The sequence below is a fragment of the Carettochelys insculpta genome, chromosome 1 (genome assembly GCF_033958435.1).
Source record: "Carettochelys insculpta isolate YL-2023 chromosome 1, ASM3395843v1, whole genome shotgun sequence".
Taxonomy (NCBI): Eukaryota; Metazoa; Chordata; order Testudines; family Carettochelyidae; genus Carettochelys; species Carettochelys insculpta.
In genome coordinates this window covers 242,819,198-242,845,217 of record NC_134137.1, presented here as the reverse complement: position 1 = coordinate 242,845,217, position 26,020 = coordinate 242,819,198, and the positions used below count along the sequence as shown (strand labels likewise).

Genomic DNA, 26,020 nt, shown 5'->3' with positions numbered 1-26,020 from the left:
AACTCAGTCCTCAAAGAGGCCATTCAGGGACCTAGGGCAAACAGATTTTTTTTAAAAGTGTGCCTGGTCCTCCTAAACAGGGCAGGGGACTGGATTCAAGGACCTCTTAAGGTCCCTTCCAGTTTGTGTGTGACATTGCAGATAGGATCGTACTTTGTAGCACTATGGCTTCACGTGGGTTTAATTCCCAAGTGCTGTGTGGTGCAGGGAGTGTTTTATACAGGACTGGTTTTTTGTAAAAGAAGAGGAGCCGGTACTCAGCTGGCTCCCCCAGCGAATCCTGTGGCTGCTAGGGTGCCGGTACTCAGTACAGGCAAGTACCAGCACAAAAAAACCACATCGGTTCTGTCGCTGTGCTAGGAGATGCTACACACGAGCTCATCGCAGCAGCGCTCTGCAGGTTTTCCAGTAGGAGACCCCTTTCTCCACCCGCTGGGATAGCTGCCAGGCTATGCGCGCTTTGCCCCGTTCAGACAATTCATTCTGGGAAACGTAGTTTCCAATTGGGTGGCTCCTCCTCCTAACCTATGATTTCCCCTCTGGTCCAATACTACCCCTCCCAGTGTGCACCGCGCCACGCAGAGTTCCTTTAAGAGCCTGGCCCCCTGGGAACTGTGGTTCTCTAGCCTCGCGGCCGGCCCAGGCTGGGGAGACTGCCGCAGGAAAAGAAAACTCCAATTCCCAGCATGCATCCGCCCAGCTCTTCCCCCCGCCCCGCGCCGGCCGAGAAGGAGAAGGGGGTTTGTAAACAAACCGCGCAGCCGGGTATGGAGCCGGACGGCGCGTGTCCATCGCTGTCGAGCGTTCGCGCGCCGTTCTGAGCGGCCAGCGCGGGGGACACTGCTGACGCGGGTGGGCGTGCGTCTCCCATGGACGACAGCAAGGTGGGCCGGGCCGGGCCGGGCCAGCGGGCGGGCGGGGGCCATTAGCGGCCGTGCCTCGTGCGCGTCTCGCGTGGCTGTTCGGTGGTTGGGCCGAACAGGTGTAAGAGGGAAGCGGTTCCCCCCCGCCCCCGCGAATTCTCCTGACGCTTCCCTCACCCGTGTTGGTACAGGCCGTTGCTGGGGGGAGGGGGGGGAGAGGCGTGACGCAGCGTCACGCGGGAATTGCGGGTGGGGATAGCCTGGTTGTTCGCAGCACGTGTGGGCGCGCGTTGTCCCGCGCTCTTCTGCCCCCGGGCGACCGCCCGCCCCCCCTTCGCTGTCTCACCCACCAGCTGCTGCCGCCTTGCACGTGCGCGCGATCTGATGTACCACTAGAGTTTGGGATAGGGGCCACTGGTGCCAGGGCCTGAGGTGGGCTGGTTAATCCTGGTTCCTTTTCAATCGCCCCAGAGGGGTGGCCCGGTGAGCCTGTACCTTCTCAGGGAATAAGCAGTCCTGCCGCACCTTCGCAGGTAACAAATGTGGTGTTAGGTCCTGAGCTTCTGGAGTAAAGGCATCTGAGGAAGTAGGTCTTCCCCAGGGAAGCTCGTGACCTAATACGTTTGCTAGCTTTTAAGGTGCCACAGGACTGCTAGTTATCTTTTCAGTGTAAGTGAATGAATCCCATTGAAGGAAAGGGTCTCTAGTAGCAAGTTAATGTAATAGTAGGTAGAATTGTTATTCTTTTCTCCTGCTGTAGGTCTGTCTCATAATAACATGATGACAACTCTGGCGAGTGAGATCCTTCAGTTACACAGTGTCAGAGAGGTAACCCAGTTAGTCTCTATCTTCAAAAACAACATGAAGTCCTGTGGCACCTTATAGACTAACAGATATTTTGGAGCATATGCTTTCATGGGTCTTTGCCATGAAATACCCACAAAAGCTTATGCCCCAAAATATGTTAGTCTTTAAGGTGCCACAGGACTTCAGTTACACACATAGCAGATATTGAAGAAACAGTGGCACAAAAGTATCCTTCACTTGCTAGTTACCACTGTGCCTAAGACCTAACCTGGGGAGCCATGGCTAGGATGAAAGGCTAGTTTAGTTTATTTCCATTGAGTCTTTAAGCTTTTTGTCTGTTTGTTTGCTAGCAGAGTATCACATTTTGATTCGTTGGTGTGCTGGTTGCGATAGTGCTGGTGTTTTAAGCTGTGGACAGTTAGAACATAAGAACGGCCATACTGGGTCAGACCAAAGGTCCATCCAGCCCAGTATCCCATCTGCCGACAGTGGCCAGTGCCAGGTGCCCCAGAGGAGGTGAACCCAAGACAATGATCAAGCGATTTGTCTCCTGCCATCTGTCTCCAGCCTTTGACTAAAGGCTAGGGGCACCATACTTTACCTTTGGCAAATAGCCATTTATGGACCTAACCTCCAAACGTTTATCAAGCTCTTTTTTTAAACTCTGTTAGAGTGCTGGCCTTCACAACCTCCTCCGGCAAGCAGTTCTACAGGTTGACTGTGCGCTGTGTGAAGAAAAATTTTCTTTTATTAGTCTTGAACCTACTACCCATTAATTGCATTTGGTGTCTTCTAGTTCTTATATTGTGGGAGCAAGTAAATAACTTTTCTATATTCACTTTCTCTACACCATTCATGATTTTATATACCTCTATCATATCGCTCTCAATCTCCTCTTTTCTAGACTGAAAAGTCCCAGTCTCTCTAGCCTCCCCTCATATGGGACCCTTTCCAAACCCTTGATCATTTTAGTTGCCCTTTTCTGAACTTTTTCTAATGCCAGTATATCTCTTTTGAGGTGAAGAGACCACATCTGCACGCAATACTCAAGATGTGGCATACCATAGTTTTATACAGGGGAAGTATGATATTCTTCATCTTTATTCTCTATCCCTTTTTTAATAATTCCTAACATCCTATTTGCTTTACTGACTGCCGCTGCACACTGCGTGGATGTTTTCAGAGAACTATCCACTATAATTCCAAGATCCCTTTCCTGATCTGTTGTAGCTAAATTTGCCCCCCATCACATTGTATGTATCATTGGGGTTATTTTTCCCCAATGTGCATTACCTTACACTTACCCACATTAGATGTCATTTGCCATTTTGCTGCCCAATCACAGTTTGCTGAGGTCTTTGTGAAGAACTTCACAATCTGCTTTGGTTTTGACTACCCTGAACAGCTTGATATCATCTGCAAATTTTGCCACCTCACTGATTACCCCTTTCTCTAGATCATTGAACAGGATTGAAGTTGAACAGGATTGGTCCCAGGACAGACCCTTGGGGAGCACGACTAGTTACCCCCATCCATTGTGAAAATTTACCATTTATTCCAACCCTTTGTTTCCTGTCTTTTAACCAGTTTCCAATCCATGAAAGGATCTTTCCTCCTATCCCATGACCACCTAATTTACATAAGAGCCTTTGGTGAGGGACCTTGTCAACGGCTTTCTGGAAATCTAAGTGTATTATGTCCACTGGATCCCCCCTGTCTGCATGTTTGTTAACCCCTTTAAAGAACTCTAATAGATTTAGTAAGACACGACTTCCCTCTGCAGAAACCATGCTGACTTTTGCCCAACAAATCATGTTCTGTAGGAAATGGACTAAGATCAGCAACGCAATTGCTGTTAAGTTCCCAAAAATATGTCGGGCATTTGGTAAATTCTGGCCTGACCTGCATGGATTAGAACCAGTGATGTAGAAATGAAAGGCACATACCTCATTACGAATTCTAAGACCATCCAGTCTGCCTCTTTTTCAAAAATTATTTCCACCTGTGACAATCTGTTTATTTGCAGAAGACACCACCATAAAACACATATAAATACAATAATTTGAAATGCTTGTATCTCATGTTTATGCAAGAGAGCGTGTTGGGGGGCAGTGCTGTGGGAGGGGGTGGGGAGACCCCATGGCTGGAAGCTGGTTGGGCAGCCCTCGGCCTGCAGATCAAGCCATGGGGTCCCCAGCCAAGGGTTGGGGAGACCTGTAGCTGGAAGTCGGCTGGGCATCACCCAGGGGGTAGGGGTCCCAGATGATGCTGCCACTTGGTTCCCCTTTCCTCTCTGCTTGGGGGACCTGGGAAACTGACCAGCCATGAGCGGGAATGCAACCCCCCCCATGACTCAAGAGTTAACTGTATTCGTGTGACTGAAGTTCTGGTCAGGATATCCAGAACTGCAAATTACTGCATTGCCAGGTGAGAGCTTTGTTGGGGATCAGGTAGCTCACTGCCACAGCATTCTGTCTGCTTCACCAGCAAACTCCTGCCGTTCTAATTCTTGTCTGGCAGGTAACATATGGTGCACCCATTACCCGTCCCTGCAAAAAGCACTAAATTTGCTGCTTCCAAAAAGACATCTAGCTGAAGACTCACATATCACTTCAATACCTAGTATGACGGTAGACTCTAATAAAACAAGAATTAAGTTTATTAACAAAAGAACAGATTTAAGTACAAGAAAAAGAGACAAGTGTAATTACAAACAAAACAAATGTATCTTCAGTTTACTGAAATTTAATTTTAACAAGTTACAGTCTGCTTCAGCAGTTTTCTTTCCTACATCAAGTCATCGACATCTCTAGGCCTCCTCAGGCCGATGGTTTCAAGTTTCACAGGTTCAGAGGTTGCTATATCCAGTGTCTGCTGAGTGCTGAATAACTAGAATGTCTTTTTGCTTCTTATTGCCCGAAGGTCATTGTCTCTGCCTCAAGAGCCAGGGCTGATTCCTGGGTCCCCTTGCGCTTGTTGAGCGGCTGCTTATCAATTTGAATGCTTTCTTTACTTTGTATGCTAATATATTTTGACTGTCCCTTGCTTGTAATGAAGTTGGTTACACAGATGAATCCGTATTCTTTTCTGAATTTGTGCATTGCCTGTGATGTTTTTAAGAACATATTTCCAGCACAGATGCATCTTTTTGTACATAGCCACTACATACACCAAACAATGGTTTTGAGGGACCAGTGAATCACCGGTTTACATATATATGTTACCTTACAAGATGCCTTTAATATGCAAGTGACAACAGAGTATTAGTGGTAATGGGTGTGTCGGGCATTATGAGTTACAATATGGTATACTCTTAGGTGTCATTGGGTATTCTGGGGCTCTTAGGATCTGAACAACTTCTGCAAATAACTTAGTTGTAGATAAGTATAATACTTCACTAGCGCTTCATGTTAAGCTTTTGATATTAGTGTAGATACTAGTTTGCCATATTATACCCTTATTCTAAATCCAAATGTGTGGCCCGTCACTGAAATAAGCAGGGCTCTGCATGGGTGCAAGGGTCTGTGGGACACTGTTTATGGGAGCAGGACTGTAGTTTGGAGGGGCATGGGGTTTTGGTTCTAGAAACATGTAATGCAAAATGGTGATGCCTGAATTATTTTTTCCCTTGAAAAACTTTTCTTCTCTTCTTCCACAGAATATACTCTCAAAGACCTTGCAGATCTTCCAGTTTTGTTATACAGGTTGAAACTCTATAATCAGCACTTTCTCGTCTGGCAGCATCCATAATTTGGCATGATTTCAGTTAGCTGTATGACCATTATAATAGGTGTGGCCAAGTTTCCCATGATCCCATAAAGTTTGTTTCCTGCCATCAGTGTTCTGTGCTCTTATAGAGCTGTAATTTGCCCCTAAATAGCTTCTAAAAGCCCAGTAAGCAGTGAAAGTGTTGATAATGCTGCTAGACAATATGACCTTCTGTGGTCTGGATAATTTTCTCCTCTGGCACCGGTCAGGTCCCGAGTGTGCTGGATTAGAGAGGTTCAACCTGTATTTTAAATTGGTAGCTTTAAGTGTGTTTTGAGAAGTGTCAAGATTGTCTCAGGATAAATAATGTCCACAATAATCTGGTGCGTTTTGAGAGGGTTACTGGTCATACTTACTTACTGGGTACCAAGACTCAGTTTATTTAGTAAGGTTGATTTTAGTTGAAGTGAAATGTATCTAGAATTTTCTTGAAAGGAATTTTTACTTATGGAAGAGGAAAGCAAATATATGCTGGCTTCCACGTTGCAGATCAAAGTACATTTTCCTGATTTTACTTTTCTGTATAAACATCCCAATACTTGCAGTGGGGATGTAAATACTTTTAAATGGAAATGTTATCTTTGAAAGATTATCTTTAGGATCTAATACTGGAAAGTGCCAAGCACCAGCAACTTCATCTGAAAAGTCTAAGAATCGAATGGAAACAGAGACACAACTAGTATTTTCACATATTAATGGCATTGCTAGGTGTATTACTCAATGTGTTCACATTGCTTAAAAAGCCTTTATTATCTATAATTATCCTAAAGAGAGAACACCAACTCTTCACACTGCAAGTTAGCCAGAACCATGGGTGGCTAAAGTCAGTGGATCCCATCTTGCTTTGTGAGGGGTCTCACTGAACTGTACAGCAGGCGACTGCTGCGTCAGTGGGACAAGAACAGTAATAGTATCTGATGATATTAGATGTACAGTTTGATATGGGTCAAGGCCAACATAGTTTGAAATCTGTAATCTGCTAAAACATGGTTTCCCAAACTCGGGGGCGTGAAGAAATTCCAGGGGCATGCGAGGTGATCTGGCTCACCCCCATCATTCCCCTCCTGCTCCAAGAAAGAGCTGACCTTTGTTTCCAGCTCTCAGCCCCTGCCATTTTACATGGGTGACCTGGCGCAGCTGCGGTAAAAAGCAGACAACTGGCAAAGACCCAAGTGGAGCTAGCTGCCTCCTGCAAAGGAGTGTGTGTTGGGCAGGGCAGGGAGGAGGAGGATGGGATTAGATGGCGGCTGGTGGAGTCTGGCTAAGAGGAAAGTGAGGGACGGGGGTAGAAGTGGGGGCTGTGGTGGTGCCTGGCTTTGGGGGAGGGAAGAGGCTCGGGTGGGCGGAACGCAGAGTCAGGTGGCTGGTGCCGGTTCAGGTTGCTTAGGCTCGTGGGTGTGTAGCTGATCCACAGCGTGGGTGGGCAGCTCAGGTGGTCAGCCCATGGGTGGTTGACCCCGGTGTCTGGTGGGTAGGTGGGCGGCTCTGGCAGTGTAGGACTCTGGCGGGTGGGCGGCTGATGTGGGCAGCTCTGGCAGTTGGCACGGGGCTCAGGCGGCTGGCCAGCTGGGATTGCACCAGACACCCAAGAGGTGGGAGCTGTGCTGTTAGCCTGGCCAATCGATAGTCGGCTTCTGGGCTGGGGTGGGGCTGGCACAGTGTCCGGTACCCTGGCCAGGGCTGCAGCTGGTTTCTGCAGGGCCCAGGCTGTGCCTACAGCTCTGGGGCCATGCCAGCAGCCCATTTGGGGTTGAGTTGGCACTCAAGGGGCCGGGGCCATGTCCAGCATGGGGGTGGAACCAGCCTTCGCAGCCAGTGGCTGGGCTGGTGTCAGCCCAGCAGGGGTCAAGGTCTGGCAGGAGGTAAGGGGGTCCCAGGGCTGGTGGGGAGGATATTAAGGCTTCAACAGCTGGCGGGTGGCTCGGGATGGCACGGCACAGCTCCATTGAGTCTGCTATTCGCTATTTTCCAGACAACTTTTCTGGTAACCCCATTCATAAATTAGTACGCAATCCATTCAGTGTTGGTGTTGATACATTGCCAGAAGTACTGCAAGAACAAGCACTTGAAATAAAATGTGATTCAAATGCAAAAGATAGAATAATATGTAGTGTTTTCATCAACTTTCAAGTACGCTGGGAAATATTTTGTCCAAAATTCCTCCAAGTTTGAGTTTTCGAAATTATCTATCATGTTTGTCAACGTAGTAGTAGTAGGCATCCTTCAGTCTGCATAGACTATGGATCGCGCCCTTTAAAGTTTCAATTGAGGACTTCATTTACAGCGTCTATTGTGACTATGAAGACCTACACGAGAGTGACAGTCCTTGCTGCATCTCTTGCAGATGTAGTGGGTGTCTGGCAAGTCCTTATTGTGCTTTCTGTGCGCTTGCTTCTCCTCTGCTAGCTGTCTGATCTTCATCTCGCCCTTCTGAAGGCCCTTGTGTAACCCCTGCCTCCATCTGCTGCAGTCATCTGCTTGTTCTTCCCAGTTGTCCAGCTCGATGTCTACCTCTCTTAGGTCTCTCTTGCAGACATGTTTGTAGCGCAACTGGGGGCGTCCAGGAGGTCTTTTGCCAGAGGCTAGCTCACCATACAGGATGTCTTTTGGAATCCTTCCATCATTCATCCTGTGGATATGGCCAAGCCAGCGGAGTCGACGCTGCCTGAGGAGGGTGTGCATGGTTGGGATTCCAGCTCGCTTGAGGACGGCGGTGTTGGTCACTCTGTCCTTCTATGATATTCCAAGGATGCGCCTGAGGCAGCGCAAGTGGAAGACGTTCAGCCTCTTTTCCTGGCGGGCATACACGGTCCAAGTCTCGCTGCCATAAAGGAGGGTGCTGAGGATGCAGGCTCTGTAGACTTGCATTTTGGTGTGAGTGTACAGCTTGTTGTTATTCCACACTCTCTTGCTGAGTCTGGACAGAGTTGTGGCTGCTTTTCCGATCCTCCTATTTAGCTCAGTGTCCAACGACAGGGTGTCAGTGATGGTGGACCCAAGGTAAACGAACTCGTGGACGACCTCCAACATATAGTTGTCAATGTTGATTGATGGGGATTCAGCAACATCCTGACCGAGTATGTTTGTCTTCTTTAGGCTGATGGTAAGCCCAAAGTCCTTGCACGCTTTGGAGAACTGATCCAGCAGTTTTTGAAGCTGGTCTTCTGTGTGAGACACTACAGCAGCATCGTCTGCAAACAGCATGTCTCTGATGAGGACTTCTCGCACCTTAGACTTAGCTTTCCGCCTTGCAAGGTTAAACAGTTTCCCATCAGATCTTGTGTGCAGCAAGATGCCCTCTGTTGAAGATCCAAAGGCATGCTTCAGGAGGAGTGCAAAGAAGATCCCGAACAATGTCTGAGCAAGCACGCATCCTTGTTTGACGCCGCTCCTGATTCTGAAAGCATCCGATAATGCGCCATCATATTGGATGGTTCCTCTCATGTCTTCGTGGAACGACTGGATCATCTTGAGTAACCGTGGAGGACAGCCTATCTTGTGGAGCAGTTTGAACAGACCATCCCTGCTGACCAAGTCAAAGGCCTTGGTCAGGTCGATGAAGGCTATGTAGAGTGGCTTTCTCTGCTCCCTGCACTTCTCCTGCAGCTGCCTTAGAGAGAAGACCATATCAACGGTAGACCTTTCTGCGCAGAATCCGCACTGCGATTCGGGGTACACCCTCTCAGCAATCTTCTGGAGTCTGCCAAGGATGACACGAGCGAACAGTTTACCAGTGACACTTAGGAGGGAGATTCCACGGTACTTGTTGCAGTCACTTCTGTCTCCTTTGCTCTTATACAACTTTACAATGTTAGCGTCGTGCATATCCTGTGGAACCTCACCCTCTTTCAAGCACAGGCACAGTAGCTCATGTAGGGGTTCCAGGAGTGTGTCCGCAGCACATTTGATTACCTCTGGTGGTATACCATCCTCACCAGGGGCCTTTCCTGCTGCAATGCTGTCGATGGCTCTCTTCAGTTCATCCACAGTCAGTTCTTGGTCCAGTTAGTCCATTACTGGTAGGAGCTCGACAGCATCGAGGGCTGTGTCAACCACAACGTTCTCGCGTGAGTACAGCTCGGAGTAGTGCTCAACCCAGCACTCCATCTGTTTGGCTTTGTCAGCAATGACTTCACCAGATTTGGATTTCAGAGGTGCCATCTTGTTCTGGGTGGGTCCTAATGCCTTCCTCATACCCTCGTTCATTCCTCTGAGATTACCAAAGTCGGCACAGGTCTGGATGCTGCTGCATAGCTGGAGCCAGTGGTTGTTGGCACAGCGCCTGGCTGTCTGCTATACTGTTCTTCTGGCCTCTCTAAGTGCTTCCTGGGTACTCTGGCTTGGTGAGTGTTTGTACTCCAGGAGTGCAGCGCGCTTCTTTTTCAATGACTGGAATCATCTCATCGGAGTTAGCTTCGAGCCAGTCGTTCATGTTTCTAGCTCTTCTTCCAAACACCGACAAGGCTGTGTTGTAAACTGTATCCCTCAGATGTTGCCATTTGGATGTCGCATTGGCACCCCCAGGGCCGCTGCGCAGATTTTCCTGGAGGGTCTCTGAACTTTTCAGCTTTCTCCGAGTTTGCCGTCTTTCTGGTATCAATGCGGGGCCTTCCAGCAGGTTTAGAGCAGTACAGCTTCTTGGGTCTCAGCTTGAGCTTGGAGCAGATTAGCGAGTGATCTGTATCACAGTCAGCACCATGATAGCTGTGTGTCAGAAGGACGTTTTTGAGGTTATTATGCCTAGTGATGACCACATCTAGTTGATGCCAGTGCTTCGAGCGTGGGTGTCTCCACGACACTCTGTGCTGTGGCTTCGTTTGGAAGAAGTGTTTGTGATGCACAGATTGTGGTACGAGCACAGTTCAAGGAGACGCTGTCCATTGTCATTTATTTTTCCCACACCGAAGTGTCGTAAGCAGGAAGGCCATGAGGCCCAATCAGCTCCAACTCTTGCATTGAAGTCACCCAAGATGTACAGTTGTTCACGAGCAGGTATTTGCGCTACAGCAGCACTAAGCACGTCATAGAACTTGTCTTTTACTTCTGGTGTGGCGTACAGGGTTGGAGCATAAGCGCTGATCAGGTGGACAGGACCGGCGCAAGTTTGAAGCGTGATCCGAAGAAGTCTTTCTGATCTGCCCATGACTAAATCAACCATTTGTAGAAGGGTGTTTCTGACAGCAAAGCCAACACCATGCTCTCTGGGTTCTTCTTGGGCTTTACCCTGCCAGAAAAAGGTGTAGCCCTTTTCCTTTAGGGATCCCGAATCTGCGAGTCACGTCTCTTGCAGTGCAGCGATATCAACTCTGAGCCTCTTCAGTTCCTCGTTGATGACAGCAGTCTTGCGGGTGTCTCTGATGGCCTGAAGATCTTCTGTCAAGCCGGTCAGCATGGTCTGCACATTCCAGCAAGCAAGCTTAAATTGTTGATGTTTCTCATTTCTTGTTGATTTTCTTCTTGGTTTGCCTGGTGCCCAAATTTCAGTCACTTGTCAGGTTCAGGAACCTTAAGCCTCATGCACCCAGCGAGGCAGGTGAACTGTGGCGGGACAGTACCCTATTGGCTGGGGGCTGCCCAGCTTGAGGCGGGCGGTGACTGTCCAGTGAGATGCGAGGATCTCTCCCACCGTCGAAGGCAACCCCTGGCGCTCGTTCTCTACGCCAATCGAGCAAGAGCTTATAACCGGTATCTGTTGCCTCCTGTGTTGATGCAACGCTGTTCAGCGATGCCGGAGTACCTCTCTGGGCGTGAGCCTGGGCACTTATTATGGAGACTCTGGGCTGCCCAGACACCAGTGTCCCCCTCTCGGCTTTACTGATATAGTCCAAAGGAGAGGATAACCTCCATGTCTGGTACCAGCTCAGCTGCAGAAGTTGCCGGGACAGTGCCAGAAGTTGACACCGAACCGCCTTCGGACTCCACTCCGGATTTTCTGTCAGGGTTTACTCACTTAGCCTCTCTCCTTCCCAGGATAACCCACAAGGCAGTGGGGTGTGGAGAATGTGGTTAAGGATCCAACTACTTCATGCCTCCCTGTTGCCACGAGTCACCACAGCTCCCTGCAGAGCAATGACCTCATATCCCCAGGACCCTGCTCCCCACCTTTCACCGCCTCTCCCCACAGCTACCATCACCATAGGACCCTTCCCAACCCACTACCCCCATCTGCTCCCATGTCCGCCCTCCTCACTGCACTGGCCCCTCTCCCCTCAGCTGCTCTCAGTGCCCCCAGGTCCACCTTCCCCCATCGCTCTTCAGGCTCTTCTCTTCAGAGGCTCCTTTTCCTGGTAGTGCTGCCTTGCAGGGCACAGGTGGAACATCATACCTGAAAAGGACAAACACGGTGCTCCTCCCTCAGTGAACTCCCAGAGGCAAACTCCCTTGTTTGCTGGGAGCTCCCTTCTTATAGGGAGAGCTCCCAGCTGGTCAGGCCTGGCTCAAAGCCTTGCCTCCAGTCTAATTTTAGCCCTTGAAGGCTCACCTGGCAGGGAACTCCCCCAGTTCACACCTTGCAAACTGCTCTTCTCTGCACAGCACAAGCTCAGGTACCTAGGCAGCTGATCAAGCTGCAGACACAGACATTCACCCACCAGGTCACCACACAGCCCCCCAAATCCCACACTCCCCCAAGCTCCTCTAGGACACTTTACCCAGAGGCAAACTCCCTTCCCTGTTAGCTGCTGCCCCCTGTTCGCTGCTCACCCCTTGTTCTTTGGGAGCTCCCTTCTTTGTCAACATATCTCTGTGGAAAAAAGCTTTTCAAGTTTAGTCACATTAAAAACTAAATAAAGAAATCAACTGGATGTTAAAAACAATTTGCGTTGTGCACTTTCATCTTTCAAACCTGGGATTTCCCAACTTGTGAAGAAAATGCATCATCATCCTTCACGTTAAATTTATTTTGTTTCTGCTGTTTCTGATGTTAAATTACATTTTTATTAATTTTTTGGGCCAAGAAAAACTATTTGTGGTGTATTTTTAATTTTAAATAACATTTTTATATCAGATTTTTGTGTTTATTTTAAATTACGAATTGAATTTTTTATTGAAAAAGGGGGTTGGATGATGGTAAAGAAGAGGTGGGGGCATGAGGGTCTCTCAAATCAAAAGGGGGGCCGTGATGCCAAAAACTTTGGGAAGCACTATGCTAAAAGTTCCAGTGAGTTATGTTTTTCTACTTGTTGCCAGATTGAAGTAGGTGATCTTAGAGGTTCACTTCCAGTCTCACCTGTGATTTGAATCGCCATGCCTGGGAAAGGAATTTCCTTAAAAAAGCTGAGATGATTAAAGTTGCATCCATATGGGAGTGGTCATGTTATAGCTGCATCCACCAGAGTTCAGTCACTCTGTTCTATACATTTTGTTTTCAGCCCCCCTTATCCCCCACCTCTCCCCTCACTTATGGGCTCAAATTCTGGAGTTAAGTAAAAATACTTCACTAGTTTACAGTTGTGTTTGTAAGTTATAAAAGATCAGAACCAGTAATGCCTTAAATATATTTTATGCTTCTGTATTTTACAATGTATATGACTTTTATAGTAGGATACTCTGGAAATAATCAAAGAGGTGAACCATATTGATCTTAATATCAAGTTTGGAAAATGTGTGCTCCATGGCATCTTCTGTTCAGATGCAGTTCTGTATATAACACTGGTATTCAATTACATTTTCTGCTGGGTGGACAAGTCAGTGTCCAAATGCTGATGGGCCAAAGGACACTGCCAAGGGCCAAAAAGCTGTTCAGGTGGTTGCCATCTAGTGATTCTGTCACTGGCTGGAGGTTGAAATCTTTCAAAGGGTAGTGTGGTAGGTTGTATTTAATAATCTCCAAAATATTTCAGTGAAATCCTGCAGACAAATAATTATCTTAGTACACTAATACTTCTCTAACAGCGTGCTATTTGTATTGATTATATTAAAGTGGTGACGTTAATATTAGAAATTAGACCCATGAGAAATGGACATCAATTTTTCCTTTTTATTACCTGAACTTTTGTCATTAGCTCTTTTTCTCTTTTTTTCTCCTGAACAAAGTATTGCACAGCATGTGTTCAAGTTAACTAATGAAAGCATGTTGACTTACTGTTCGGTTTATGTTGCATAAATGTCTGATTAAAGGGGTACCACTGTAACTTGAAGTGTCAACACATTCTATTTCCATTGTGTTTAAATGCAGACAAAGGTGTCTATGTTAAATACATGGTATGACAAAGTGAGGACAAATGAACTGGTGCCTTTGTCCAGCCCCCATCAGTTCTGCCCCTGCTCCCTGTCAGTTCTACACTCTAGCCTCTGCCCAGCTCTCAGTCCTGCGTCAGTTGTGGCCCTTGTCTCTCCTGCTGTACCTTCCTCTCCCAGGGTGAGGGGTGGTGGGGTCTCCTGTGGGATCCCCCTTCAGAGCCAGGGTGGCGGAAGTTTTTAGAGGTTCTTCACCTTCTTTTCCCAGGTAAGTGTGACAGGGAGGTGACCTTGTGGCATAACAAGAAATTCATGGTTGGAGCTGGCCTTCAAGCTGCCAATTGAAGAATCGTAGAGTATCGGTTTTACCAGTAGAGCTTTTTAAAAAAAAAAAAGTCTTGTTTACTTTTTGTAGACATTGGTTCCTGCAGTGCTTCTAATAAATTAGGCTTTGTTCCTGTGTACAAGTGCAGTACTGCTTGACTGCTGCAGTGTATCCCAAAGCTGACTGTTTCTGTATGTAAATCCTATGGGTTCCAATCCTGCAAATGGGACCATAGATATGGATCTGTGGAGAGTTCCATTAATTTTAAGTGATCTTACTATTTTTGTTAATCCAGGTTGCACAATACATAACAAAGCTCAGTGCGGTGGGAGTCTGTACAGGAAGAAGGGTTTTTCCAGGTGCTTATTTGTATAGTCCCCATCACTAGAGTCTGTGTGCCTTCAGAGGCTGGAGGTGAAATAGCTAAATTAATTTATAAGGATTTTTTTCTTTGTTTGGGTATGGATGGATTTGAGGGAAAGCTAAATTGGTGACATTAGTGTCCTGCCTTTCTCTAAATGGTGAGTCCAGCAGTCATCCATGTCTCTAATGAAAGTGAGTTATGTAGTCTAGCTCAGTGGTGGGCAACCTGTGGCCCATCATGGTTCTGTGTGTAGTCTGCAAGTTATTTTCTTTACTGTTACACATGTACAGGAGTGACAGATTCCACTGGTTTCCATCTGTGTAATTTTTTCTTACCAGTTATTACTAAGATGACAAGCCTATGAAGTGAGGTGTGTTCTGATTCCACTCAGTATTGACTATGAGAGCTGTGTGCTCCTGCTTTATCCAACCAAAGCACTTCCAGGTTCAGTTTGCACATCCCACAAATTCTAGGTACACAAGCCCAGCAGAATTACCCTATCCTGGGAGACCATTTTAGTTATGACAGTCTTGTGGCCCCCCCACACTTGTGCAGCCTACTTGCTAGCCAAGGTTGCCCATTGCTGGTCTAGCTTAAACTCCTGTTAATTTTTTTTCTTGATCATTCATGAGACTCCTAACAGTTTCACTGTTGCTGTGATACCTAGTGGTTTTGGGAGACTCTGGACATTGAGGGAGAGTTGATCGCCCAGGCGATTAAGGCCAGTCCTATGAAGCACTTAGAGGGCCCTCTTGTGATTCCAACTGCACTCTTGTTTACTGAGCAGTCAGTGTAGCATTGGGCTGTGTATTCATAGCAACCTGGGTTGTTAAGGAGATAAGCTGCTGTTTTCTCTAGCAGTTGGAGCTTTTTCAGGATATGTGGCTTCAGGTTTAGGGTCATAGTTTGTAAGTGCCTTTGGCTGTTTTGGATGAAATGAATGTATAGCAATGTAAACCATTCTTAATGATATTTGCTTTGAGATTAAAACCTAAATGTAAAGTAGCTTTGACTTGTGGCTTTTTAAAAATGTTTTTTTTTTTTTTTTAGAATATATAAGCAATTGAATGGTGTGTACTCTCTCTAGTGTAACATGTTGATGTCACGTCACAGTTCTTTCTGACTTTTGGGCAAGAGGAAGCACTCAGGGTAATGCTAGACATTTTGGATCGTGGTACTGAAATTGGGTGTACTACATTTCCAGGTGGGCAGTACAACATACTAACACTGTAGTGATTGACCCAAGTCTTTAATTTTTAAAATTCCTATTTTTAGTAATGGGGGTGTGTCTCAGAAAACATACTGTATAAATATATAGTGTACTATAAAGATTTTTACATGATAAAACATTAAACTTTGTAGGGAATCATTGGTGGTTATACTATTTAAGAGTCAATAAAAATATGTTAACTGGACACTTACATTTTTTAGTTATCAGTTTCAGACTGGATGGCCCTTTTTGTGTGTGATTTGGGAAACTGGGCCTATCGGAGACGACAGGACTTTAAACACTCAGTGGCTCAGGTCCAGTAATTAGATGGATGTCAGTTAAGCAATGTGAAACAAGAAATGTGCCATAATATCAGAATCTCCTGTATGTGTACAGTTGGGTTATATTTGTATTCATGTAAGTGATATACTGTGACTTGGTAGGTATTATCACCTGTATTTTTGGGGCTTGTGGCTTATTACATGTTTGTTTACCATTGCAGAGCGAGAGCGAGCTTGTGAACACAGATTTTTTTTTTTCCCCCCCGCCTCTGTTATCACAGGTGTAGTGTTTCTGAGCCTTTATAGATGAACAGTGCCTGACATTGTCCGTTAATGCTGGGAGCATGGTACAATGTGGTAAGAACCGTGAAACCAAAGTTGTGTTCCCACAATACGTTGTTACGTAGAGGGCCAAATTATGCCTCTGTAGGTGTGCGATGTCCGTACGTTCGCTATTTGCCACATGTGGCGAATAGGACACTGGTGGTGAATGTGGCTCCTCCTGAGAGTCACACATGGTGAGTGCCATGTGCTTTGCTCATACACCCCACTGCTTGGTGGGTGAACTGTGTGGCGGCCCCTGTGGTGGCCTAGATGGTCACCCCGGCAGCAGTTCCAGCAGCAGCCCAGGCAGCTCTGGTGAGTTGCTGGCGTTGAATTAGAATTGCGGGGGCTAGGGGTACCTGGCTCTGGGGGAGGACATTTATTTTAGTATGAAATACCTACCGATATTATTTAATAAATATTATTTAATAAGCCACTCATTCTCCACGCACATTAAGTTCAGAATATACTGCATTGCAGTGTGGGAAATCAGCACAAAACACTGCACCAGACATTGAAGCATCTCAGGATCCATGTTGTTCTTTTTAATGGCAGGTGGTAGTTAATGTAAAAGCAATGTGAAAATTCCCTCTTCCATTCCTTTTCGGTAGGAAGTGAGGAAATGCAGTCTGGGATGATGGCGTCAGAAACTCAGAATGACTCTTGTTTCCCCACAAGGCACTGTCTCAGAATCCCAGAATGCAATGGGCGAACAGGAACTGTGCGATAGGCACCCACAATGCTCTGCTGCCACAGTTGAACTTAGGCAATCTAATGGTGACACACTAAGTTGACTTTGAGCAGTTTCGGACACTCAACTTTTACTTTATAAAATCTAGTGTTATGAAGGCATCTTTAATAAATTTTTGCTTTATTCCCAAGTGTAGATGTACCTTAAACATATGCTTAAGTGCTGTACTGTATTAGGGAGTGCTCAAGTGCTTTCTTGGAAGTAATGCCAAACTCCCTCTGTGACAGTGGTGGCTGCATGGGAGCCAGTGGTGGCTTTTGGGGGGTTTAAGGTTGGGGAGTGATTGTGCTGCGCCTCCCACTTATGAAGTTTCCTGCCCCTCCTGAGGGGGTGTGTGCCCCTGCCCTAGCTCATTCAATTGCTGCCTCCTTACTTCAACCTCCTGGCAGCTGCCAGCCTCATCTCTGTTCAGTACCCTCTCCAGGCCTGGTGGGGTTGAAGTGGGGTCCCCTTTACCACTTCCGAGGCTGACAAGATTTTAAGTAAAATTAAGTCTCACTTTTAGAACTCTCAGATGTCGGATTTTTTTTTCCCCAGTTTGTTTACTTGCTTATTTGAGTTTTTCTTGCTGGAGTGTAGCTACTTGTTAGCTTGATAGCTTTGTTTCTCTGAGATATAAATGAAGTCTCACTGTCTTTCAGATTGTTTTGGAATTAGCTACCAGGTGGGACAGCCACATTCCTATGTTTAGGGTGCTGGTAAGTCCTGTTTGACTTGAAACTCATAAGAAGGTGCTCGAGTTGGGAAAAAATCACAACTTTGGAGAGGGGTGTTTTGTTTTTTTTTTTTGGTTTGTTTTTTTTTAAACTGTGATGTTATGAATGAGGCTTAATTTTATTCAGATTCATTGCTAGAGTTGACATGTCTGTACATCTAGCCATTGTACTTCATAAGTACCTGAATCACCATATAAGGTACAACATTCTGCTTGTGTGTTTGTCAGTTTTAATTTTCACACAGACTCTGTGTGACATGCAGCCCCCATTCTAGAGAATCTTGAATGTATAAAAATAACCCTTTTTAAACTTCAAGTGCTACTGGCTGAAATGGCATTTGCACAGTTCAGTAGCTAATAATGTCTTTTCAAGTGTCTTGGGAACTGCTGATGGATGTTGGGCTGGTGACTACAGGGAGTGCAGTCCTGTATTAATCCACAGAACTGGTTGTGACAGGCAGTGACACGTTGTATTGAGAAAGAGGTCTGTGAACCCCAAAGAATAAGCAGCTGAGTCTTTATGCAACATTATTGTGTCATAGAAATGTAAAGTAAGATCTCTTACTTGATGATCATTATGAGATATACAGAATGGCTATGAGTTTGTATAAAATTGTGCTCATAATTTGTGGTGTAGCATTCAGTTCCACCTCACAGTGGTAGGGTGAATAACCAAGCAGGAGTGGCCATTTCCTGTGTTAGAGGAGAGTAGCTTTGAGCATTTACAGTTGCACAGTCGTGGAAAACCATTAAAAGAACTTGAAACTGAAAAGAAACTCCCAGTTTTGGGAAACCAAGAGTGAAAGATTTTTTCCACTTTGAACAGGTGTAGTGAAATGGAAGGGGTTTGACCTGAGCAGCATCCAGAAGAGACAGGGCAGTCACCTGACAGGCGCTATCCTTGAAACACCTGGAAACTGTTCAGCAGAAATAGGTAACTTGTATTAGAAAAGGGAGTTGATTGAGTCTGAAAGTGTAAAACCTGAGGTTGTCTTTGTTTTCTGTGTAGCTTGCATATGTTTGCTTTTTCCTTTAAATCTGTGACCTTTTTTCTGTTAAATGAACCTTTTTGTTTATTTTTATCCCAAGGAGGTCTGTGTTGTGCAACTGTGGAGTGAATGTGCCAAAGCAAGTGTCAGGGCTGGTTTGACATCTTCCGGGCATGATGAGCAAGAGGGTAAATGTTCAAATGCCTGGTGGTGAAGAACTTGTGGTGGACAAATTCAGGGAGACTCGGGACTGGAAGGACTGTTGGTGTCAACCTGGAAGGAGTAACTGGGCTGGAAGCCAGGTTGAGACCTTTATGCTTGTGGGGTGGTTGTTGGTGTCAGGGTTCTGAGTCGTTGCAGTATAGTATTAAGGATTGCAGATTACAAGATTATAGAGCAGGCAGTGATAGAACCTCTTACTACTTTGACTGATCCCTAAAATGCCACCCAGGTACAATGCATAAGTGCCTCGGGCACAGTGCCAGCTTTCCAACATTACCTTATCAGTGTGCTTCAACACTTAATTTCCCCACCAGTGCTCATATTCTCCTAACTCTGTTTGTCTTTTCCAGTGAGAAATTCGTACACCTCTCCCTCTGTAGTCTCACATAGCTGCTTTTAGGTATCTGCCACATCTCTTCCCATTGCTCTTTTGCCGTTTTTCCTCCTGCCAGCAAGCTGATTACTGTGTTCATATCCCTCCCAAGCCAAGTAGTTATGCCCTAAACTCAGATACGTTGCCCAAGCAAGAGTGATATTAAGACCTTGGTAGAGGGAAGAAGACATTTTCCCCTGATTTCTGAAATCTGTAAATGGATTAACTGCAACATAGTTTTCTGGATTTCTGACTAACAGATAATGTGCATGGAGGAATATCTTTTTATGAGACCAGCTTCTGGTGGTGAGAGAGTTATACAGAGCTCTTCTGCTCTGTGCAAGCTTGAAAACTCTGCATCATCCACAGAAGCTAGTCCAAGAAAGAACATTACCTCACTCTCCTTGTGTCTAAAATCCTGTGACCAGCAGGGTTATGACAACACTGCATATGAGAAACAGATGTATTATTATTACTAATGATGGTTTTTATTTTGGTTCTCGATCCTGTATGACTGCTTGAAAAGATAGTTGCTGAATGATGCTGATAATTCCAGATAGTATACTAATGCAGATATAAAGGGAACTTGGGAATTTTTTTTCTCTCTTCCTTGCTTGGATTCATCTTACAGTGCTCTTATGTTTTTTTCTGCTATCCCAGCAACGTAGGTTTTGTCTACACTTCTAAAATTAAAGTGCAGCCACAGCAGCATTTTAAAATGAAAGTCTCTCCCACTGCTCCTGCAGTGGCCACAGATCTCCCACTGCTTTAATTAAATCACTTCCATGAAGAGAGTAGCTAACTTTCCTGGGAGTGGCTCTCAGTACTGTAGCCTGGTTTTTCACTTGCGCTTTAGAGTGCTGTAACTTTTACTAGGCTGGTGGGCTGTATTTTCACATTCATAAGCCAAAAAGCTGCAGCTCAGTAAAGTGTCAAGCAAATGTAGCCTAAGTAAACATGACTAGAAGTCAAGGAAGAGACAGTAATACAAAGGATTTAACCAAGATTTTTTTCTCTAGACACGTCACTCAAATTTACAGTAAAGAAAAAAAAGTTCCATGTTCCCAAGGGGGAAAAAAGTCGATTGTGGTCGTGGGATTATAATTAAATCACCTGATGGTGCGAAGTGGCATCAAATCATGTGAAAACGTGTGGATTGGAACCTTGACATTTCTTCCTGGAGAAGAGAGATTAGAATATTGTGGAACTTTTAATATCACTCTCAAGTCAGATTCCCAGAATGCTGGCGGCTAACTGCAAGGGGTGCTGTGACCTTAGAGGGTAAGCTTGCTCTCCTGCCCCTTGAGTGCAGAGCTGTGTGTACAGGGTGGCTCAAGTGATCACTGCTGTGTAGCATGAGTAGGGGGTCCGTCAAGATGACAGGATAAGCTTAACTGCCTCATAAAATGTGCATGTATGCCACTGAAATGCAGCTGTTCCTAGGAAAGATGGCAGGAGCCAGCTAGTACGTTGCGCAGAAGTACAAGAGGTGAGCTTTTGGTTAAGAACACAAAGACAAATCTCTCTTCTTACGGAAACAAGCAGGATCCTAATTTTCATTCAGAGCAGACAGAGCCTTGGGTTTAAGGTCTTATCCAAGTGATTTCCACACTATAAACTTGATGGTTCTCCATCTCTTGCTCTCGCTCACACACACACACACACGCACCATGTTAACTTGAGTGCGTAGTGCTAGAAAGTCACAAGTGATGCAAACCTGATGCTCAGATCCTCAAAATGTGATTTCCAGGATAATGAAATACCCCAACACTTTGAAACCTCCTTTTGGGAAAATTAATGCACCAGTTGTATGATTGTGTTTTGGATGATAGATAAAAGAAATAATGGACTTTGAGGCTCTTATTTATTGATAAACTCCTGTATCACTTGAAACATATAAACCATTATGCAAGTTACCTATATTGGAATAAATAGCCAAGCCTTAATTATTGCAGTAAACAAAATGTTTAGTTTGCATGGAAACCAACCAATTATTATAAATGTGTCTGACAAGGGGCTTACAAAACTTTATTCACCTGGGGTTAAATTTATTGCAAGTACAGCATAGTGAGAACAACATAGGAATGCAAGAATGAATTTTATTCCTTTGGGCCTTTGTATGCTAATTTTAAAATGAAGTTTTAAATATTTGTGCTTTGGAGTCTTTTGTCATAGGTAAGGTATATGGAATTTAGAGTTTAAAATAATGTTGTACGCTTAAACTTAGCAAAGATTTGAATCTTCTTCTGATCTTTTGATTGTATTTATTTGTTCCAAAACCAGTAGCAGTCTATGAAATACACTGTGTTCCCCCGTTTGTTCAGGACAGGTAGCCAATTCTGAATAAATTACAAAAAGGCAATAGAGAGGGCTAGGAGTAGGCTACCAAGTATCGCTGAATCATTTCACTGCATGTAGAATGAGTTCTGTTGTCTAATCCACTTCTTATAGAACATTTACTTCATTTAGCTATAAATTGTTTTACTGCTTGATGATATAGAACAAGTTTATGTTGATAATCCTAGATAACACTTGTTCTCCAGTGTTTGTGCAATTAAAAATGTTCCGTAACTCAAACGCTTATTTGAGCACTTGCCTGTAAGAAAAATACAGTAGATGTGTAATTTGCTGCATCTGCATCACAAGCTAAAGGTACAGTATTAGTTGAAGTACACTTATCCCTTGTTAAATAAGTACTTTACTTATGAGTACTTGCTTAAACGAGGGACACACATACCTACCTTTGTTCACTAGACAAGTGAACTCCCTTCCACTAATACAAGCCTTCCCTCCCCCACCCCCCGCTGCTCCAACCCACCGCAGCCTGACTCCCCCGACCCTCCGCTGACTCCATGGCCCCAACCAGCCACAGCATGAACCTTCCTCCTCTCCACTGGCCCGCTGCCACCACCCCCCTCCCCCCCCCCCCGCAACGACCTGGCCTGCTCCCAGCACCCACCTGGCCTGGTCCGCTAACACACACCCTCACGTAATTTAAGGACTTACTTGCTGCTGGTGCAGCCTGGAAAAGCTGCCAGTATCTCCAGCTGTGCACATCAAAATGGCTCTCGCCACATGGTGGGCCAGCCGTGTTCTGCGAAGCGGCTCTGACTGTGCAGCGGGGTGCCAGCAGCCATGCTATCAGGTGCCTCCAGCCACACCCCATAGCTCCCCCTGCACTGTCCGTACCATCCCTCTCCCAACACTTCCCAGTCCTGCAGTACTCCCTGGCTCGGCCCACTCCTAACACCTACCCCCTGGCTTGCAGCTCCCTCTGGCCCAGCCCACCTGGCCCAGCTTGCTCCCAACACTCCCCTGGCCCGCAGCTCCCCATACACAGCCTGGCCTGGCCCCATCCCAACACTCCCCCAGCCCAGTCTCTGAACCCCTCAGCCCTCCGCACCGCTCTCCCCAGGTACCACTGGTGCAGCCCGAAAGAACAAGCCGCCACCTCCTCCTTCACCAGAGCTGCCACAAGGTTTTAACCCTCCCTCCCTCTCATGGCCCCAAACTGCCCCCAGCCTTTAACCCTTTCAAGTCCCCCCCACCCTGAAAATCCAGGGTTCACTCACCTTTCAAAAGCAGTGCCACATGCTGCACTCCTTCGCCGAGTTGGCAGCACAAGGCACCAATCAGAACTGTAATGTGCATTTAATGGTAATTTAGTGTCCCTCTTACGAGTTTTTGCCTACAAGCAGAAAGTTGGGAACCACTTGTGCCCGTATAGCAAGTGATGAGTGTGTTCCTCACAGGTTTTTGGAATCTGGGCAAATCAAACCGGTGATCCATGAAGGTACTTTAGAGGAAAGCTCCAATGCTCTGCTCATCAAACTGGGGGATGCTAATCACCCTAAAGCACAAGTTTATTTTTGGTTGATAGCATGGCCTGTCTGCCTAGTAAAACATTTGCAAGGCAACCCCACATAATAGCACCAGTATCAGGTTTGAAAGAAGTCCAGTCACCTTCTGCATTAGAAGAAAAATATGTTGGGAAGGGAATTGAGACGTAAATTGCAGAGAAGTGAGTCCTTTCTGGACCCTGTATTAAATGTTCTAGTGTGATACATTTAAAATAGATTCTCCAAATTCAATAATGGGTGCTGGATACTTTATACCGAGTGCATATTCAGTGGCAGTGTTGGGACTGGAGCGGGAGAGGAAAAGGAGAATATTAGGAATGGAAATGTACCCAAATTACCAGGTAACTATAAAACCCATCAGATCCTTTTGAAATGAATCAGATATAAGAGGATGTAAGTGTGGTGCATTAGAGTTAGAATGGACCTCCTGAAGCCACGGTTTCAAATAACATCAGGGTCAACTTTGCCCTTCATTCTTCTCTGGCACATACGTAGAATGTCACAAAATTGTTGAGGATAAGCGTGTGTGTGGGCTTATAGCAGGTATGAAACTTCATGCGAAACTGGCAGAATACTTCAGATGCTGAACATCAAAGAACCTGTGGCACACTCTGGGGGGGGAAAAAAATAGAGCTTATTCTGATATCCCACTGTTGTGTAGCATGATCCGTGTCACAGAGTTTGCTGCACTTCTATGATACTGCATTATTATTTTATTTTTATTGCTGTATTAAAAGAAATCCCAATTCACCGTAATAGGTACTCTCTAAGCACATAACAAAAAGACTGTGCCTGCTCTAAAGAGCTGAAATATATATCCTTTGAGTTGGAAGATGGTACATTATGTAGTTGTAAACTAATAAAATGCTGTAGCGCTATACAATTATTCAAGTTGCTATATGTAGTATAGTAGTTCATAGTGAGGCAATGGTTTAGAGAACTTTTTGGTTTGGAATGTATTTTAGATTTTGAGGAGCAAGACTTTTGTGTTGCCTTAGGTAACTTTTGTCGCATTCATGAAATCTTAATGATTAACACTGTTGTCTCTTCAATGAAGATCCTTAGAATAAAAATTAAAATACAGTTAGATTTGGATTGGTAGATGCCTAAGGGGGGAGAGAAGAATCAAAATTATAGAGAAAGTGCAACATATTAAATATTTATTAATTTATTAACTTTTACATATTACTGTTCTGTGCATCATTAAATAATTTAAAAACAGCCTTGCAAAGTTGTGAAGACTTAACAGCACAATCTACTTGCCTATCCCCATGGAGATGATACTTCAGTCATTTATTGGAAAAAACAATTGATTTGTTATGGGTGATTTAGGCTTTGCAGCGGGATGATTTTTAAGAAGCAGAAGTCAATGTAATTCCTTTTGTAAAGTATATTTGGAAACAAGAAATGGTTCTAAATATACATCTCTCATTGGTGAATAGTTTTTCTTGTTTGTTTTTGTGTTTTTTTGCACTTAAGTCTGCAGGAGATTGTAGGCAGCTGGACAGCAGCCATAATTTGTATGTATGTATGTATTTTTTTTTTTTTTCTGACCAGTACTGTGATTTTCCTCTTTTGCAACCCTTTGCGGATCAGTCTTGTAATTTTATTAAACATAATATTTTAGGATTATTGTATAATGCATACACTCCGATTTTAAGATGCTAAATTCCACTCTAACTTGAGGGCTCTGTATTATCCCTAGTGGACAGGATTCCTCGCTGCATAGCGTGATCCATGACAGCAGCTGATGTTCAAACAGGCCTCAGCCTTGGCTGAGGTCTGATCATCTTTTTGTGCTTCTGCAGTATAGTTGTCCAAATCATATTGGAGTAGCTCACTGTACAGCTGCCTGGGCAGTGTCTTCATGTTAAGAAGTCCTTGTTGCTTCTGTTGCTTTTAATCAGCTCCCCAAAATAAAAAGTAAACTCTCTTCTTCCTTAGTTATCCAGTATCAATTAAAATAGCTAAGTACTATGCTTGACGCATCAGAGAATTAGATGGGATAGTGCTGCCTTGATTTTATTTTGCCACTTTTATTCCTTCGTGATAAACTTCGCAACGGTAGGTTCCACTCTTGCTTTGCAAATCCTAGCACAATGGGAGGAAGTCCATGCTTATTTCCTTCCTCCTCCTCTCCTTCCTCCCCCACTGAATGGAAGTTTAATTTACTGTCATTTTATAGGTGGTCGGAGGCAAAGTTAAGAAACCAGGCAAACGAGGTCGCAAACCAGCCAAAATAGATTTGAAGGCAAAACTAGAGAGAAGTCGACAGAGTGCGAGAGAATGCCGAGCGAGAAAGAAATTGAGATACCAGTATCTGGAAGAGCTGGTGTCCAGCAGAGAGAGAGCAATCTGTGCACTTAGAGAAGAGCTGGAAATGGTAAAGTATTTTCTTCTAACCTAAACTTGGGTTTGGGCTGGATCCTCCTGGATGTCAGTGAGTTTTGCTATTGACTTAAATGAGAGCTTGATTAGGTCAGAAGATGTCAAGATCACAAGAACAGATATGTTAAGTGCTAGCTTAGTTTGCATGTTGAATTCAATCCTGGTATCAGAAGAGGTTTATGAGTTAGTCTTGTTTGTATTCGATATTAGCAAGGAGACTGCTGTGCATGAGTGTCTCATCTTAAAATCTTATTTTGTATATCTGGAAAGATATATAATTTCTAAGAGTGGAAGGAGGCCTCCTGCATCTATAGAGTCATATGTAGCTTGTAGACATTTTCAGCCAGCTTTTGTGCATGTTTCTCTCTCTGCACAAAATTGTTTGCATATGTAGATTATGTAGTCGATTGCTCAGCTGTCCAGTTTTCATTGTGTGTGCAAAATGGGCATATGTACACTTTTGCAGGCACAATAAGTTGTGGACAAAAGTGAGCTTGCAAAATGGAAGCTTTGTTTGGAAATTTAGTTTTTGTTACATTGTGGTCTTAGCTACCCAGATAATCAATTTTGTTTATGAAACAGTGAATAGTCAAACAACAATC

General features: G+C 45.0%; 1 protein-coding gene across 1 annotated transcript in view; it reads left to right on the top strand.

The window, feature by feature from the left end:
• Positions 1-723: 723 nt before the first annotated feature.
• The window catches only part of CREBL2 (cAMP responsive element binding protein like 2), a 29,254-nt gene continuing 3,957 nt past the window's right edge, over positions 724-26,020 (top strand). The window contains exons 1-2 of the mRNA XM_074983681.1: positions 724-884; positions 25,216-25,413. Coding sequence (XP_074839782.1) covers positions 870-884; positions 25,216-25,413 — 213 coding nt within the window. The 5' untranslated portion in view covers positions 724-869. The remainder of the gene's footprint in view (positions 885-25,215; positions 25,414-26,020) is intronic.